Source organism: Heptranchias perlo, chromosome 19 (assembly GCF_035084215.1).
Source record: "Heptranchias perlo isolate sHepPer1 chromosome 19, sHepPer1.hap1, whole genome shotgun sequence".
Lineage (NCBI taxonomy): Eukaryota > Metazoa > Chordata > Chondrichthyes > Hexanchiformes > Hexanchidae > Heptranchias > Heptranchias perlo.
Genome location: NC_090343.1, coordinates 51,005,051 through 51,025,535, shown reverse-complemented (window position 1 = coordinate 51,025,535; position 20,485 = coordinate 51,005,051). Strand labels below are relative to the sequence as shown.

Genomic DNA, 20,485 nt, shown 5'->3' with positions numbered 1-20,485 from the left:
GCTAATGGGGAGTAGGAGGGACACACTGTACACTACTGGGGAGTTAGAGGGACACACTGTACACTAATGGGGAGTAGGAGGGACACACTGTACACTAATGGGGAGTAGGAGGGACACACTGTACGCTAATGGGGAGTAGAAGGGACACACTGTACACTAATCGGGAGTAGGAGGGACACACTGTACACTAATGGGGAGTGGGAGGGACACACTGTGCACCAATGGGGAGCAGGAGGGACAGAATGTACACTAATCGGGAGTAGGAGGTACACACTGTACACGACTGGGGCGTTAGAGTGACACACTGCACACGAATGGGGAGTCGGAGGGACTCACTGTACACTAATGGGGAGTAGGAGGGACACACTGTGCACTAATGGGGAGTAGGAGGGACACACTGTACACTAATGGGGAGTAGGAGGGACACACTGTACACTAATGGGGAGTCGGAGGGACTCACTGTGCACTAACGGGGAGTTGGAGGGACACACTGTACACTAATTGGGAGTCGGAGGGACACACTGTTCACTAATGGGGAGTAGGAGGGACTCACTGTACACTAATGGGGAGTAGGAGGGACACACTGTACACTAATGGGGAGCAGGAGGGACTCACTGTACACTAACGGGGAGTAGGAGGGACACGCTGTACACTAATGGGGAGTAGGAGGGACACACTGTACACTAACGGGGAGTAGGAGGGACACACTGTACGCTAATGGGGAGTAGGAGGGATACACTGTACACTAATTGGGAGTAGGAGGGACACACTGTACACTACTGGGGAGTTAGAGGGACACACTGTACACTAATGGGGAGTAGGAGGGACACACTGTACACTAATGGGGAGTAGGAGGGACACACTGTACACTACTGGGGAGTTAGAGGGACACACTGTACACTAATGGGGAGTCGGAGGGACTCACTGTGCACTAACGGGGAGTTGGAGGGACACACTGTACACTAATGGGGAGTCGGAGGGACACACTGTTCACTAATGGGGAGTAGGAGGGACTCACTGCACACTAATGGGGAGTAGGAGGGACACACTGTACACTAATGGGGAGCAGGAGGGACTCACTGTACACTAACGGGGAGTAGGAGGGACACGCTGTACACTAATGGGGAGTAGGAGGGACACACTTTACACTAACGGGGAGTAGGAGGGACACACTGTACGCTAATGGGGAGTAGGAGGGATACACTGTACACTAATTGGGAGTAGGAGGGACACACTGTACACTACTGGGGAGTTAGAGGGACACACTGTACACTAATGGGGAGTAGGAGGGACACACTGTACACTAATGGGGAGTAGGAGGGACACACTGTACACTACTGGGGAGTTAGAGGGACACACTGTACACTAATGGGGAGTAGGAGGGACACACTGTACACTAATGGGGAGTAGGAGGGACACACTGTACACTAATTGGGAGTAGGAGGGACACACTGTACACTAATGGGGAGTAGGAGGGACACACTGTACACTAATGGGGAATAGGAGGGATACACTGTACACTAATTGGGAGTCGGAGGGACACACTGTACACTACTGGGGAGTTAGAGGGACACACTGTACACTAATGTGGAGTTCGAGGGACACGCTGTGCACTAATGGGGAGTAGGAGGGACACACTGTAAACGACTGGGGAGTTGGAGGGACACACTGTACACTAATGGGGAGTAGGAGGGACACACTGTACATTAATGGGGAGTAGGAGCGACACACTGTACATTAATGGGGAGTAGGAGGGACTCACTGTACACTAATGTGGAGTCGGAGGGACACACTGTACACTAGCGGGGAGTAGGAGGGACACACTGTACACTAATGGGGAGTAGGAGGGACAGAATGTACACTAATGGGGAGTAGGAGGGACACACTGTGCGCTAATGGGGAGTAGGAGGGACACACTGTACACTAATGGGGAGTAGGAGGGACACACTGTACACAAACGGGGAGTAGGAGGGACACACTGTACACTAATGGGGAGTTAGAGGGACACACTGTGCACTAATCGGGAGTAGGAGGGACACACTGTACACGAATCGGGAGTAGGAGGGACACACTGTACACTAATGGGGAGTTAGAGGGACACACTGCACACGAATGGGGAGTCGGAGGGACTCACTGTACACTAATGGGGAGTAGGAGGGACACACTGTGCACTAATGGGGAGTAGGAGGGACACACTGTACACTAATGGGGAGTAGGAGGGACACACTGTACACTAATGGGGAGTAGGAGGGACACACTGTACGCTAATGGGGAGTAGAAGGGACACACTGTACACTAATCGGGAGTAGGAGGGACACACTGTACACTAATGGGGAGTGGGAGGGACACACTGTGCACCAATGGGGAGCAGGAGGGACAGAATGTACACTAATCGGGAGTAGGAGGTACACACTGTACACGACTGGGGCGTTAGAGTGACACACTGCACACGAATGGGGAGTCGGAGGGACTCACTGTACACTAATGGGGAGTAGGAGGGACACACTGTGCACTAATGGGGAGTAGGAGGGACACACTGTACACTAATGGGGAGTAGGAGGGACACACTGTACACTAATGGGGAGTCGGAGGGACTCACTGTGCACTAACGGGGAGTTGGAGGGACACACTGTACACTAATTGGGAGTCGGAGGGACACACTGTTCACTAATGGGGAGTAGGAGGGACTCACTGTACACTAATGGGGAGTAGGAGGGACACACTGTACACTAATGGGGAGCAGGAGGGACTCACTGTACACTAACGGGGAGTAGGAGGGACACGCTGTACACTAATGGGGAGTAGGAGGGACACACTGTACACTAACGGGGAGTAGGAGGGACACACTGTACGCGAATGGGGAGTAGGAGGGATACACTGTACACTAATTGGGAGTAGGAAGGACACACTGTACACTACTGGGGAGTTAGAGGGACACACTGTACACTAATGGGGAGTAGGAGGGACACACTGTACACTAATGGGGAGTAGGAGGGACACACTGTACACTACTGGGGAGTTAGAGGGACACACTGTACACTAATGGGGAGTCGGAGGGACTCACTGTGCACTAACGGGGAGTTGGAGGGACACACTGTACACTAATGGGGAGTCGGAGGGACACACTGTTCACTAATGGGGAGTAGGAGGGACTCACTGTACACTAATGGGGAGTAGGAGGGACACACTGTACACTAATGGGGAGCAGGAGGGACTCACTGTACACTAACGGGGAGTAGGAGGGACACGCTACACTAATGGGGAGTAGGAGGGACACACTGTACACTAACGGGGAGTAGGAGGGACACACTGTATGCTAATGGGGAGTAGGAGGGATACACTGTACACTAATTGGGAGTAGGAGGGACACACTGTACACTACTGGGGAGTTAGAGGGATACACTGTACACTAATGGGGAGTAGGAGGGACACACTGTACACTAATGGGGAGTAGGAGGGACACACTGTACACTACTGGGGAGTTAGAGGGACACACTGTACACTAATGGGGAGTAGGAGGGACACACTGTACACTAATGGGGAGTAGGAGGGACACACTGTACACTAATTGGGAGTAGGAGGGACACACTGTACACTAATGGGGAGTAGGAGGGACACACTGTACACTAATGGGGAATAGGAGGGATACACTGTACACTAATTGGGAGTAGGAGGGACACACTGTACACTAATGGGGAGTTAGAGGGACACACTGTACACTACTGGGGAGTTAGAGGGACACACTGTACACTAATGGGGAGTAGGAGGGGCGCACTGTACACTACTGGGGAGTTAGAGGGACATACTGTACACTAATGGGGAGTAGGAGGGACACACTGTACACTAATGGGGAGTCGGAGGGACACACTGTACACTACTGGGGAGTAGGAGGGACACACTGTGCACTAATGGGGAGTAGGAGGGACACACTGTACACTAATGGGGAGTAGGAGGGACACACTGTACACTAATTGGGAGTAGGAGGGACACACTGTACACTAATGGGGAGTAGGAGGGACACACTGTACACTAATGGGGAGTAGGAGGGACACACTGTACACTAATGGGGAGTAGGAGGGACACACTGTACACTAATGGGGAGTAGGAGGGACACACTCCACACTAATGGGGAGTAGGAGGGACACACTGTACACGAATGGGGAGTAGGAGGGACACACTGTACACTAATGGGGAGTAGGAGGGACACACTGTGCACTAATGGGGAGTAGGAGGGACACACTGTACACTAATGGGGAGTAGGAGGGACACACTGTACACTGATGGGGAGTAGGAGGGACACACTGTAAACTACTGGGGAGTCGGAGGGACACACTGTACACTAATGGGGAGTAGGAGGGACACACTGTACACTAATGGGGAGTAGGAGGGACTCACTGTACACTAATGGGGAGTAGGAGGGACACACTGTACACTAATGGGGAGCAGGAGGGACTCACTGTACACTAATGGGGAGTAGGAGGGACACACTGTACACTAATGGGGAGTAGGAGGGACTCACTGTACACTAATGGGGAGCAGGAGGGACTCACTGTACACTAACGGGGAGTAGGAGGGACACACTGTACACTAATGGGGAGTAGGAGGGACACACTGTACACTAATGGGGAGTAGGAGGGACACACTGTACACTAATGGGGAGTAGGAGGGACACACTGTGCACTAATGGGGAGTAGGAGGGACACACTTTACACTAATGGGGAGTAGGAGGGACTCACTGTACACTAATGGGGAGTAGGAGGGACACACTGTACACTAATGGGGAGTAGGAGGGACACACTGTACACTAATGGGGAGTCGGAGGGACACACTGTACACTAATGGGGAGTAGGAGGGACACACTGTACACTAATGGGGAGTAGGAGGGACTCACTGTACACTAATGGGGAGTAGGAGGGACACACTGTACACTAATGGGGAGCAGGAGGGACTCACTGTACACTAACGGGGAGTAGGAGGGACACACTGTACACTAATGGGGAGTAGGAGGGACACACTGTACGCTAATGGGGAGTAGGAGGGATACACTGTACACTAATTGGGAGTAGGAGGGACACACTGTACACTACTGGGGAGTTAGAGGGACACACTGTACACTAATGGGGAGTAGGAGGGACACACTGTACGCTAATGGGGAGTAGGAGGGACACACTGTACACTACTGGGGAGTTAGAGGGACACACTGTACACTAATGGGGAGTAGGAGGGACACACTGTACGCTAATGGGGAGTAGGAGGGACACACTGTACACTAATGGGGAGTAGGAGGGACACACTGTACACTAATTGGGAGTAGGAGGGACACACTGTACACTAATGGGGAGTAGGAGGGACACACTGTACACTAATGGGGAATAGGAGGGATACACTGTACACTAATGGGGAGTAGGAGGGACACACTGTACACTAATGGGGAGTTAGAGGGACACACTGTACACTAATGGGGAGTAGGAGGGACACACTGTACACTAATGGGGAGTAGGAGGGACACACTGTACACTACTGGGGAGTTAGAGGGACACACTGTACACTAATGTGGAGTTCGAGGGACACGCTGTGCACTAATGGGGAGTAGGAGGGACACACTGTACACGACTGGGGAGTTGGAGGGACACACTGTACACTAATGCGGAGTAGGAGGGACACACTGTACATTAATGGGGAGTAGGAGCGACACACTCTACATTAATGGGGAGTCGGAGGGACTCACTGTACACTAATGTGGAGTAGGAGGGACACACTGTACACTAGCGGGGAGTAGGAGGGACACACTGTACACTAATGGGGAGTAGGAGGGACAGAATGTACACTAATGGGGAGTAGGAGGGACACACTGTACACTAATGGGGAGTAGGAGGGACACACTGTACGCTAATGGGGAGTAGGAGGGACACACTGTACACTAATGGGGAGTAGGAGGGACACACTGTACACTACTGGGGAGTAGGAGGGACACACTGTACACTAATGGGGAGTAGGAGGGACACACTGTACACTACTGGGGAGTTAGAGGGACACACTGCACACTAATGGGGAGTAGGAGGGACACACTGTACACTAATGGGGAGTAGGAGGGACACACTGTACACTAATTGGGAGTAGGAGGGACACACTGTACACTAATGGGGAATAGGAGGGATACACTGTACACTAATTGGGAGTAGGAGGGACACACTGTACACTAATGGGGAGTTAGAGGGACACACTGTACACTACTGGGGAGTTAGAGGGACACACTGTACACTAATGGGGAGTAGGAGGGGCGCACTGTACACTACTGGGGAGTTGGAGGGACATTCTGTACACTAATGGGGAGTTAGAGGGACACGCTGTGCACTAATGGGGAGTCAGAGGGACACACTGTACACTAATGGGGAGTAGGAGGGACACACTGCACACGAATGGGGAGTCGGAGGGACTCACTGTACACTAATGGGGAGTAGGAGGGACACACTGTGCACTAATGGGGAGTAGGAGGGACACACTGTACACTAATGGGGAGTAGGAGGGACACACTGTACACTAATGGGGAGTAGGAGGGATACACTGTACACTAATGGGGAGTCGGAGGGACACACTGTACACTAATGGGGAGTAGGAGGGACACACTGTACACTAATGGGGAGTAGGAGGGACTCACTGTACACTAACGGGGAGTAGGAGGGACACACTGTACACTAATGGGGAATAGGAGGGATACACTGTACACTAATTGGGAGTCGGAGGGACACACTGTACACTACTGGGGAGTTAGAGGGACACACTGTACACTAATGTGGAGTTCGAGGGACACGCTGTGCACTAATGGGGAGTAGGAGGGACACACTGTAAACGACTGGGGAGTTGGAGGGACACACTGTACACTAATGGGGAGTAGGAGGGACACACTGTACATTAATGGGGAGTAGGAGCGACACACTGTACATTAATGGGGAGTAGGAGGGACTCACTGTACACTAATGTGGAGTCGGAGGGACACACTGTACACTAGCGGGGAGTAGGAGGGACACACTGTACACTAATGGGGAGTAGGAGGGACAGAATGTACACTAATGGGGAGTAGGAGGGACACACTGTGCGCTAATGGGGAGTAGGAGGGACACACTGTACACTAATGGGGAGTAGGAGGGACACACTGTACACTAACGGGGAGTAGGAGGGACACACTGTACACTAATGGGGAGTTAGAGGGACACACTGTGCACTAATCGGGAGTAGGAGGGACACACTGTACACGAATCGGGAGTAGGAGGGACACACTGTACACTAATGGGGAGTTAGAGGGACACACTGCACACGAATGGGGAGTCGGAGGGACTCACTGTACACTAATGGGGAGTAGGAGGAACACACTGTGCACTAATGGGGAGTAGGAGGGACACACTGTACACTAATGGGGAGTAGGAGGGACACACTGTACACTAATGGGGAGTAGGAGGGACACACTGTACGCTAATGGGGAGTAGAAGGGACACACTGTACACTAATCGGGAGTAGGAGGGACACACTGTACACTAATGGGGAGTGGGAGGGACACACTGTGCACCAATGGGGAGCAGGAGGGACAGAATGTACACTAATTGGGAGTAGGAGGGACACACTGTACACGAATCGGGAGTAGGAGGGACACACTGTACACGACTGGGGCGTTAGAGTGACACACTGCACACGAATGGGGAGTCGGAGGGACTCACTGTACACTAATGGGGAGTAGGAGGGACACACTGTGCACTAATGGGGAGTAGGAGGGACACACTGTACACTAATGGGGAGTAGGAGGGACACACTGTACACTAATGGGGAGTCGGAGGGACTCACTGTGCACTAACGGGGAGTTGGAGGGACACACTGTACACTAATTGGGAGTCGGAGGGACACACTGTTCACTAATGGGGAGTAGGAGGGACTCACTGTACACTAATGGGGAGTAGGAGGGACACACTGTACACTAATGGGGAGCAGGAGGGACTCACTGTACACTAACGGGGAGTAGGAGGGACACGCTGTACACTCATGTGGAGTAGGAGGGACACACTGTACACTAACGGGGAGTAGGAGGGACACACTGTACGCTAATGGGGAGTAGGAGGGATACACTGTACACTAATTGGGAGTAGGAGGGACACACTGTACACTACTGGGGAGTTAGAGGGACACACTGTACACTAATGGGGAGTAGGAGGGACACACTGTACACTAATGGGGAGTAGGAGGGACACACTGTACACTACTGGGGAGTTAGAGGGACACACTGTACACTAATGGGGAGTCGGAGGGACTCACTGTGCACTAACGGGGAGTTGGAGGGACACACTGTACACTAATGGGGAGTCGGAGGGACACACTGTTCACTAATGGGGAGTAGGAGGGACTCACTGTACACTAATGGGGAGTAGGAGGGACACACTGTACACTAATGGGGAGCAGGAGGGACTCACTGTACACTAACGGGGAGTAGGAGGGACACGCTGTACACTAATGGGGAGTAGGAGGGACACACTGTACACTAACGGGGAGTAGGAGGGACACACTGTACGCTAATGGGGAGTAGGAGGGATACACTGTACACTAATTGGGAGTAGGAGGGACACACTGTACACTACTGGGGAGTTAGAGGGACACACTGTACACTAATGGGGAGTAGGAGGGACACACTGTACACTAATGGGGAGTAGGAGGGACACACTGTACACTACTGGGGAGTTAGAGGGACACACTGTACACTAATGGGGAGTAGGAGGGACACACTGTACACTAATGGGGAGTAGGAGGGACACACTGTACACTAATTGGGAGTAGGAGGGACACACTGTACACTAATGGGGAGTAGGAGGGACACACTGTACACTAATGGGGAATAGGAGGGATACACTGTACACTAATTGGGAGTAGGAGGGACACACTGTACACTAATGGGGAGTTAGAGGGACACACTGTACACTACTGGGGAGTTAGAGGGACACACTGTACACTAATGGGGAGTAGGAGGGGCGCACTGTACACTACTGGGGAGTTAGAGGGACATACTGTACACTAATGGGGAGTAGGAGGGACACACTGTACACTAATGGGGAGTCGGAGGGACACACTGTACACTACTGGGGAGTAGGAGGGACACACTGTGCACTAATGGGGAGTAGGAGGGACACACTGTACACTAATGGGGAGTAGGAGGGACACACTGTACACTAATGGGGAGTAGGAGGGACACACTGTACACTAATGGGGAGTAGGAGGGACACACTGTACACTAATGGGGAGTAGGAGGGACACACTGTACACTAATGGGGAGTAGGAGGGACACACTGTACACTAATGGGGAGTAGGAGGGACACACTCCACACTAATGGGGAGTAGGAGGGACACACTGTGCACGAATGGGGAGTAGGAGGGACACACTGTACACTAATGGGGAGTAGGAGGGACACACTGTGCACTAATGGGGAGTAGGAGGGACACACTGTACACTAATGGGGAGTAGGAGGGACACACTGTACACTGATGGGGAGTAGGAGGGACACACTGTAAACTACTGGGGAGTCGGAGGGACACACTGTACACTAATGGGGAGTAGGAGGGACACACTGTACACTAATGGGGAGTAGGAGGGACTCACTGTACACTAATGGGGAGTAGGAGGGACACACTGTACACTAATGGGGAGCAGGAGGGACTCACTGTACACTAACGGGGAGTAGGAGGGACACACTGTACACTAATGGGGAGTAGGAGGGACACACTGTACACTAATGGGGAGTAGGAGGGACACACTGTACACTAATGGGGAGTAGGAGGGATACACTGTACACTAATTGGGAGTAGGAGGGACACACTGTACACTACTGGGGAGTTAGAGGGACACACTGTACACTAATGGGGAGTAGGAGGGACACACTGTGCACTAATTGGGAGTAGGAGGGACACACTGTACACTAATGGGGAGTAGGAGGGACACACTGTACACTAATGGGGAATAGGAGGGACACACTGTACACTAATGGGGAGTAGGAGGGACACACTGTACACTAATGGGGAGTAGGAGGGACACACTGTACACTAATGGGGAGTTAGAGGGACACACTGTACACTAATGGGGAGTAGGAGGGACACACTGTACACTAATGGGGAGTAGGAGGGACACACTGTACACTAATTGGGAGTAGGGGGGACACACTGTACACTAATGGGGAGTTAGAGGGACACACTGTACACTAATGGGGAGTAGGAGGGACACACTGTACACTAATGGGGAGTAGGAGGGACACACTGTACACTGCTGGGGAGTTAGAGGGACACACTGTACACTAATGTGGAGTTCGAGGGACACGCTGTGCACTAATGGGGAGTAGGAGGGACACACTGTACACGACTGGGGAGTTGGAGGGACACACTGTACACTAATGGGGAGTAGGAGGGACACACTGTACATTAATGGGGAGTAGGAGCGACACACTGTACATTAATGGGGAGTTGGAGGGACTCACTGTACACTAATGTGGAGTAGGAGGGACACACTGTACACTAGCGGGGAGTAGGAGGGACACACTGTACACTAATGGGGAGTAGGAGGGACAGAATGTACACTAATGGGGAGTAGGAGGGACACACTGTACACTAATGGGGAATAGGAGGGACACATTGTACGCTAATGGGGAGTAGGAGGGACACACTGTACACTAATGGGGAGTAGGAGGGACACACTGTACACTAATGGGGAGTAGGAGGGACACACTGTACACTAATGGGGAGTAGGAGGGACACACTGTGCACTACTGGGGAGTTAGAGGGACACACTGTACACTAATGGGGAGTAGGAGGGACACACTGTACACTAATGGGGAGTAGGAGGGACACACTGTACACTAATTGGGAGTAGGAGGGACACACTGTACACTAATGGGGAGTAGGAGGGACACACTGTACACTAATGGGGAATAGGAGGGATACACTGTACACTAATTGGGAGTAGGAGGGACACACTGTACACTAATGGGGAGTTAGAGGGACACACTGTACACTACTGGGGAGTTGGAGGGACACACTGTACACTAATGGGGAGTAGGAGGGGCGCACTGTACACCACTGGGGAGTTAGAGGGACATACTGTACACTAATGGGGAGTTAGAGGGACACGCTGTGCACTAATGGGGAGTCAGAGGGACACACTGTACACTAATGGGGAGTAGGAGGGACACACTGCACACGAATGGGGAGTCGGAGGGACTCACTGTACATTAATGGGGAGTAGGAGGGACACACTGTGCACTAATGGGGAGTAGGAGGGACACACTGTACACTAATGGGGAGTAGGAGGGACACACTGTGCACTAATGGGGAGTAGGAGGGACACACTGTACACTAATGGGGAGTAGGAGGGACACACTGTACACTAATGGGGAGTAGGAGGGACACACTGTACACTAATGGGGAGTCGGAGGGACACACTGTACACTAATGGGGAGTAGGAGGGACACACTGTACACTAATGGGGAGTAGGAGGGACTCACTGTACACTAACGGGGAGTGGGAGGGACACACTGTACACTAACGGGGAGTAGGAGGGACACACTGTACACTAATGGGGAGTAGGAGGGACACACTGTACACTAATGGGGAGTAGGAGGGATACACTGTACACTAATTGGGAGTAGGAGGGACACACTGTACACTACTGGGGAGTTAGAGGGACACACTGTACACTAATGGGGAGTAGGAGGGACACACTGTACACTAATTGGGAGTAGGAGGGACACACTGTACACTAATGGGGAGTAGGAGGGACACACTGTACACTAATGGGGAATAGGAGGGACACACTGTACACTAATGGGGAGTAGGAGGGACACACTGTACACTAATGGGGAGTAGGAGGGACACACTGTACACTAATGGGGAGTTAGAGGGACACACTGTACACTAATGGGGAGTAGGAGGGACACACTGTACACTAATGGGGAGTAGGAGGGACATACTGTACACTAATTGGGAGTAGGAGGGACACACTGTACACTAACGGGGAGTAGGAGGGACACACTGTACACTAATGGGGAGTAGGAGGGACACACTGTACACTAATGGGGAGTAGGAGGGACACACTGTACACTAATGGGGAGTAGGAGGGATACACTGTACACTAATTGGGAGTAGGAGGGACACACTGTACACTACTGGGGAGTTAGAGGGACACACTGTACACTAATGGGGAGTAGGAGGGACACACTGTACACTAATTGGGAGTAGGAGGGACACACTGTACACTAATGGGGAGTAGGAGGGACACACTGTACACTAATGGGGAATAGGAGGGACACACTGTACACGAATGGGGAGTAGGAGGGACACACTGTACACTAATGGGGAGTAGGAGGGACACACTGTACACTAATGGGGAGTTAGAGGGACACACTGTACACTAATGGGGAGTAGGAGGGACACACTGTACACTAATGGGGAGTAGGAGGGACACACTGTACACTAATTGGGAGTAGGAGGGACACACTGTACACTAATGGGGAGTTAGAGGGACACACTGTACACTAATGGGGAGTAGGAGGGACACACTGTACACTAATGGGGAGTAGGAGGGACACACTGTACACTGCTGGGGAGTTAGAGGGACACACTGTACACTAATGTGGAGTTCGAGGGACACGCTGTGCACTAATGGGGAGTAGGAGGGACACACTGTACACGACTGGGGAGTTGGAGGGACACACTGTACACTAATGGGGAGTAGGAGGGACACACTGTACATTAATGGGGAGTAGGAGCGACACACTGTACATTAATGGGGAGTTGGAGGGACTCACTGTACACTAATGTGGAGTAGGAAGGACACACTGTACACTAGCGGGGAGTAGGAGGGACACACTGTACACTAATGGGGAGTAGGAGGGACAGAATGTACACTAATGGGGAGTAGGAGGGACACACTGTACACTAATGGGGAATAGGAGGGACACATTGTACGCTAATGGGGAGTAGGAGGGACACACTGTACACTAATGGGGAGTGGGAGGGACACACTGTACACTAATGGGGAGTAGGAGGGACACACTGTACACTAATGGGGAGTAGGAGGGACACACTGTACACTACTGGGGAGTTAGAGGGACACACTGTACACTAATGGGGAGTAGGAGGGACACACTGTACACTAATGGGGAGTAGGAGGGACACACTGTACACTAATTGGGAGTAGGAGGGACACACTGTACACTAATGGGGAGTAGGAGGGACACACTGTACACTAATGGGGAATAGGAGGGATACACTGTACACTAATTGGGAGTAGGAGGGACACACTGTACACTAATGGGGAGTTAGAGGGACACACTGTACACTACTGGGGAGTTGGAGGGACACACTGTACACTAATGGGGAGTAGGAGGGGCGCACTGTACACCACTGGGGAGTTAGAGGGACATACTGTACACTAATGGGGAGTTAGAGGGACACGCTGTGCACTAATGGGGAGTCAGAGGGACACACTGTACACTAATGGGGAGTAGGAGGGACACACTGCACACGAATGGGGAGTCGGAGGGACTCACTGTACATTAATGGGGAGTAGGAGGGACACACTGTGCACTAATGGGGAGTAGGAGGGACACACTGTACACTAATGGGGAGTAGGAGGGACACACTGTGCACTAATGGGGAGTAGGAGGGACACACTGTACACTAATGGGGAGTAGGAGGGACACACTGTACACTAATGGGGAGTAGGAGGGACACACTGTACACTAATGGGGAGTCGGAGGGACACACTGTACACTAATGGGGAGTAGGAGGGACACACTGTACACTAATGGGGAGTAGGAGGGACTCACTGTACACTAACGGGGAGTGGGAGGGACACACTGTACACTAACGGGGAGTAGGAGGGACACACTGTACACTAATGGGGAGTAGGAGGGACACACTGTACACTAATGGGGAGTAGGAGGGATACACTGTACACTAATTGGGAGTAGGAGGGACACACTGTACACTACTGGGGAGTTAGAGGGACACACTGTACACTAATGGGGAGTAGGAGGGACACACTGTACACTAATTGGGAGTAGGAGGGACACACTGTACACTAATGGGGAGTAGGAGGGACACACTGTACACTAATGGGGAATAGGAGGGACACACTGTACACTAATGGGGAGTAGGAGGGACACACTGTACACTAATGGGGAGTAGGAGGGACACACTGTACACTAATGGGGAGTTAGAGGGACACACTGTACACTAATGGGGAGTAGGAGGGACACACTGTACACTAATGGGGAGTAGGAGGGACACACTGTACACTAATTGGGAGTAGGAGGGACACACTGTACACTAATGGGGAGTTAGAGGGACACACTGTACACTAATGGGGAGTAGGAGGGACACACTGTACACTAATGGGGAGTAGGAGGGACACACTGTACACTGCTGGGGAGTTAGAGGGACACACTGTACACTAATGTGGAGTTCGAGGGACACGCTGTGCACTAATGGGGAGTAGGAGGGACACACTGTACACGACTGGGGAGTTGGAGGGACACACTGTACACTCATGGGGAGTAGGAGGGACACACTGTACATTAATGGGGAGTAGGAGCGACACACTGTACATTAATGGGGAGTTGGAGGGACTCACTGTACACTAATGTGGAGTAGGAGGGACACACTGTACACTAGCGGGGAGTAGGAGGGACACACTGTACACTAATGGGGAGTAGGAGGGACAGAATGTACACTAATGGGGAGTAGGAGGGACACACTGTACACTAATGGGGAATAGGAGGGACACACTGTACGCTAATGGGGAGTAGGAGGGACACACTGTACACTAATGGGGAGTAGGAGGGACACACTGTACACTAATGGGGAGTAGGAGGGACACACTGTACACTAATGGGGAGTAGGAGGGACACACTGTACACTACTGGGGAGTTAGAGGGACACACTGTACACTAATGGGGAGTAGGAGGGACACACTGTACACTAATGGGGAGTAGGAGGGACACACTGTACACTAATTGGGAGTAGGAGGGACACACTGTACACTAATGGGGAGTAGGAGGGACACACTGTACACTAATGGGGAATAGGAGGGATACACTGTACACGAATTGGGAGTAGGAGGGACACACTGTACACTAATGGGGAGTAGGAGGGGCGCACTGTACACTACTGGGGAGTTAGAGGGACATACTGTACACCAATGGGGAGTTAGAGGGACACGCTGTGCACTAATGGGGAGTCAGAGGGACACACTGTACACTAATGGGGAGTAGGAGGGACACACTGCACACGAATGGGGAGTCGGAGGGACTCACTGTACATTAATGGGGAGTAGGAGGGACACACTGTGCACTAATGGGAAGTAGGAGGGACACACTGTACACTAATGGGGAGTAGGAGGGACACACTGTGCACTAATGGGGAGTAGGAGGGACACACTGTACACTAATGGGGAGTAGGAGGGACACACTGTACACTAATGGGGAGTAGGAGGGACACACTGTACACTAATGGGGAGTCGGAGGGACACACTGTACACTAATGGGGAGTAGGAGGGACACACTGTACACTAATGGGGAGTAGGAGGGACTCACTGTACACTAACGGGGAGTGGGAGGGACACACTGTACACTAACGGGGAGTAGGAGGGACACACTGTACGCTAATGGGGAGTAGGAGGGATACACTGTACACGAATTGGGAGTAGGAGGGACACACTGTACACTACTGGGGAGTTAGAGGGACACACTGTACACTAATGGGGAGTAGGAGGGACACACTGTACACTAATGGGGAGTAGGAGGGACACACTGTACACTAATTGGGAGTAGGAGGGACACACTGTACACTAATGGGGAATAGGAGGGATACACTGTACACTAATTGGGAGTAGGAGGGACACACTGTACACTAATGGGGAGTTAGAGGGACACACTGTACACTAATGGGGAGTAGGAGGGACACACTGTACACTAATGGGGAGTAGGAGGGACACACTGTACACTACTGGGGAGTTAGAGGGACACACTGTACACTAATGTGGAGTTCGAGGGACACGCTGTGCACTAATGGGGAGTAGGAGGGACACACTGTACACGACTGGGGAGTTGGAGGGACACACTGTACACTAACGGGGAGTAGGAGGGACACACTGTACGCTAATGGGGAGTAGGAGGGATACACTGTACACTAATTGGGAGTAGGAGGGACACACTGTACACTACTGGGGAGTTAGAGGGACACACTGTACACTAATGGGGAGTAGGAGGGACACACTGTACACTAATGGGGAGTAGGAGGGACACACTGTACACTAATTGGGAGTAGGAGGGACACACTGTACACTAATGGGGAATAGGAGGGATACACTGTACACTAATTGGGAGTAGGAGGGACACACTGTACACTAATGGGGAGTTAGAGGGACACACTGTACACTAATGGGGAGTAGGATGGACACACTGTACACTAATGGGGAGTAGGAGGGACACACTGTACACTACTGGGGAGTTAGAGGGACACACTGTACACTAATGTGGAGTTCGAGGGACACGCTGTGCACTAATGGGGAGTAGGAGGGACACACTGTACACGACTGGGGAGTTGGAGGGACACACTGTACACTAATGGGGAGTAGGAGGGACACACTGTACATTAATGGGGAGTAGGAGCGACACACTGTACATTAATGGGGAGTAGGAGGGACTCACTGTACACTAATGTGGAGTCGGAGGGACACACTGTACACTAGCGGGGAGTAGGAGGGACACACTGTACACTAATGGGGAGTAGGAGGGACAGAATGTACACTAATGGGGAGTAGGAGGGACACACTGTACACTAATGGGGAGTAGGAGGGACACACTGTACGCTAATGGGGAGTAGGACGGACACACTGTACACTAATGGGGAGTAGGAGGGACACACTGTGCACTAATGGGGAGTAGGAGGGACACACTGTACACTAACGGGGAGTAGGAGGGACACACTGTACACTAATGGGGAGTTAGAGGGACACACTGTGCACTAATGGGGAGTTAGAGGGACACACTGCACACGAATGGGGAGTCGGAAGGACTCACTGTACACTAATGGGGAGTAGGAGGGACACACTGTGCACTAATGGGGAGTAGGAGGGACACACTGTACACTAATGGGGAGTAGGAGGGACACACTGTACACTAATGGGGAGTAGGAGGGACACACTGTACGCTAATGGGGAGTAGAAGGGACACACTGTACACTAATCGGGAGTAGGAGTGACACACTGTACACTAATGGGGAGCAGGAGGGACAGAATGTACACTAATCGGGAGTAGGAGGTACACACTGTACACGACTGGGGCGTTAGAGTGACACACTGCACACGAATGGGGAGTCGGAGGGACTCACTGTACACTAATGGGGAGTAGGAGGGACACACTGTGCACTAATGGGGAGTAGGAGGGACACACTGTACACTAATGGGGAGTAGGAGGGACACACTGTACACTAATGGGGAGTCGGAGGGACTCACTGTGCACTAACGGGGAGTAGGAGGGACACACTGTACACTAATGGGGAGTCGGAGGGACACACTGTACACTAATGGGGAGTAGGAGGGACACGCTGTACACTAATGGGGAGTAGGAGGGACACACTGTACACTAACGGGGAGTCGGAGGGACACACTGTACACTAATGGGGAGTAGGAGGGACACGCTGTACACTAATGGGGAGTAGGAGGGACACACTGTACACTAACGGGGAGTCGGAGGGACACACTGTACACTAATGGTGAGTTGGAGGGACACACTGTACACTAATGGAGAGTGGGAGGGACACACTGTACACTAATGGGGAGTAGGAGGGACACACTGTACGCTAATGGGGAGTAGGAGGGACACACTGTACACTACTGGGGACTTAGAGGGACACACTGTACACTAATGGGGAGTAGGAGGGACACACTGTACACTAATGGGGAGTAGGAGGGACACACTGTACTCTAATGGGGAATAGGAGGGATACACTGTACACTAATTGGGAGTAGGAGGGACACACTGTACACTACTGGGGAGTTAGAGGGACACACTGTACACTAATGGGGAGTTGGAGGGACACACTGTACACTAATGGGGAGTTAGAGGGACACACTGTACACTAATGGGGAGTTGGAGGGACACACTGTACACTAATGGGGAGTAGGAGGGACACACTGTACACTAACGGGGAGTAGGAGGGACACACTGTGCACTAATGGGGAGTTGGAGGGACACACTGTACACTAATGGGGAGTAGGAGGGACACACTGTACACTAATGGGGAGTTGGAGGGACACACTGTACACTAATGGGGAGTAGGAGGGACACACTGTACACTACTGGGGAGTAGGAGGGACACACTGTACACTAATGGGGAGTAGGAGGGACTCACTGTACACTAATGGGGAGTAGGAGGGACACACTGTACACTAATGGGGAGTTGGAGGGACTCACTGTACATTAATGGGGAGTTGGAGGGATACACTGTACATTAATGGGGAGTAGGAGGGACACACTGTACACTAATGGGGAGTAGGAGGGACACACTGTTTACGTTAACACCTGTGCATGTTGTTTTCCAGAGGTCGCTAAAGGTGAGGACCTTTCGGTCCCGATGTACTGTGATCGCCGGGATACCCCTCTCCCCGATATTGCTTATTTACAGAACCTGAGTGCGGAGCAGAAATCCCTGAAGGAAAAGGAGAAGAGTTCATGGAAGAACCTGACCAATGAAGAGATGATCGCATGTAAGTGAATCTGTGGCGTTTGGGTGAAGACCTTTGTCTCTCATTGAGTGGATGTTCGTGCTGGGGAATGGAACACGTTTCATTCCAGGCACCCAGTGAGGGCGTCGCACACTCCCAGCTCAGGTGGAGCACCAGTTCGATGCAGAGTCAATCATCCTCTACTCTGCTTCACAGTGTGCCCCACCCTGAGCTCAGGAGAATGTCCCTCACTTTATCGGTGTGTCATTTTACCCTCCCAGTACCAGCTGTGTTGTGGCCTGTCTGACTGAGACTGCAGATTTCCTGGGAATTAATGTTCAGCTCTGGGGCCTGGGTTGCCAGTGCCTCCTGGGAACTGGGTTTGAACTCCCCAAGCTCATTCTGCAGGCAGCTCGTGTCCCAGCAGTCTGGGCTGGATTCAAACACAGATCCCGTGGCCATGGTCTAATTCACTGCGCTGCCCTGTCGAGGGAGCCACATGAGGTCAGGGGTCCCTGCCTCTTGGGCCTTTCTGTGATGTCACTGACGGTCCTGGGCGAGGTCAGGGGTCACTGCCCATTAGGCCTGTCTGTGATGTTGCTGAGATATAATGTGACTGGGCTGGGATGGGAGCAGGGCTACTGGAAGAAACTTGTAATGTTTGGTCTAAACCGTTTCTCCCTTTTCCCTCACCCGGGACCATCAGTGACATCACGGACAAGCCTAACGGGCAGTGACCCCTGACCTCGCACGGGACCGTCAGTGACATCACAGACAGGCCTGAAGGACATTGACCCTTGACCTCGCGTGGATATTTGCAGCTCAGAAAATTGATGTTTCTAAAAAAGATTTCAAACAAAATTTCTCATCAAGTCTCATTTGTCACTAAGATGAGGAGAGACAGGGTAGTTTGAATAATATTTACCACCCGCCCTTATGTAGAATTGATTCTGAAAAGCAGGCACGCATTAACCCTCCCGTGTGCTTCATGTTAGACAGCAGTTAATCCTAAGGGAGTCCCACTGAGGAACCACCTTCACTGTGGGGGAGCTGCACGAGTGCGGGGTAGACCAATAACGAGCTCTCCCATTGACCCGATGTTCTGTGTTCTACTCTAGTGTATCGCGTCACTTTCAACCAGAGCTACGCCGAGATGTGCAAACCAACCAATGAGTGGAAGACGGTGCTGGGTGGAATCTTCATCTTCATCGGGTTCACCGGCCTGATCGTGTGGTGGCAGAGCATCTACGGTGAGCCCCTCCCCCGTCCCCTTCCTACTCTTTGTACATCATTAAACTTGTTTTACACCAATTACAAACTGTGGGTGGGGAGATTAACGGCGGGAGTGGGGAACACTTTGTTCTGCCGTGATTCGGCCTGCACTGCAGTGCGACAGGTCCAGGCAAACACTAGGCCCCGCACACCACTGACTGCAGCAATCTGGAGCCTGGAAACTGCCAGGTGTGAGCTCAGGTGGTTCTTGGGTCCGGCTGCTCCTTGGTTTCTGTTGGGGATTGTAGGAGCAGCATGCACTTTCATGGTGGCTGATGTATCACTTTATCCGTGGCGTCACTCTGTGGAGGCTCCTCTGAGTGATAGGGCCCTCCAAAACTCACCAGCCGTTTCACTGTCAATCCTGTCAGTAGAGTACACACATTCTACATTCTATTTATAGCTTTTCTTCCCTCAGTTCAAACACAAACGTTCTTTGCTCAACAGTTGTTAATATTTGCC

At 52.1% G+C, this 20,485-nt stretch overlaps 1 protein-coding gene across 1 annotated transcript in view; it reads left to right on the top strand.

The window, feature by feature from the left end:
• Positions 1–20,485, top strand: part of cox4i2 (cytochrome c oxidase subunit 4I2) — an 82,824-nt gene that overhangs the window by 37,369 nt on the left and 24,970 nt on the right. Inside the window, exons 2-3 of the mRNA XM_068000739.1 lie at positions 18,629–18,793; positions 19,870–20,001. Coding sequence (XP_067856840.1) covers positions 18,629–18,793; positions 19,870–20,001 — 297 coding nt within the window. The remainder of the gene's footprint in view (positions 1–18,628; positions 18,794–19,869; positions 20,002–20,485) is intronic.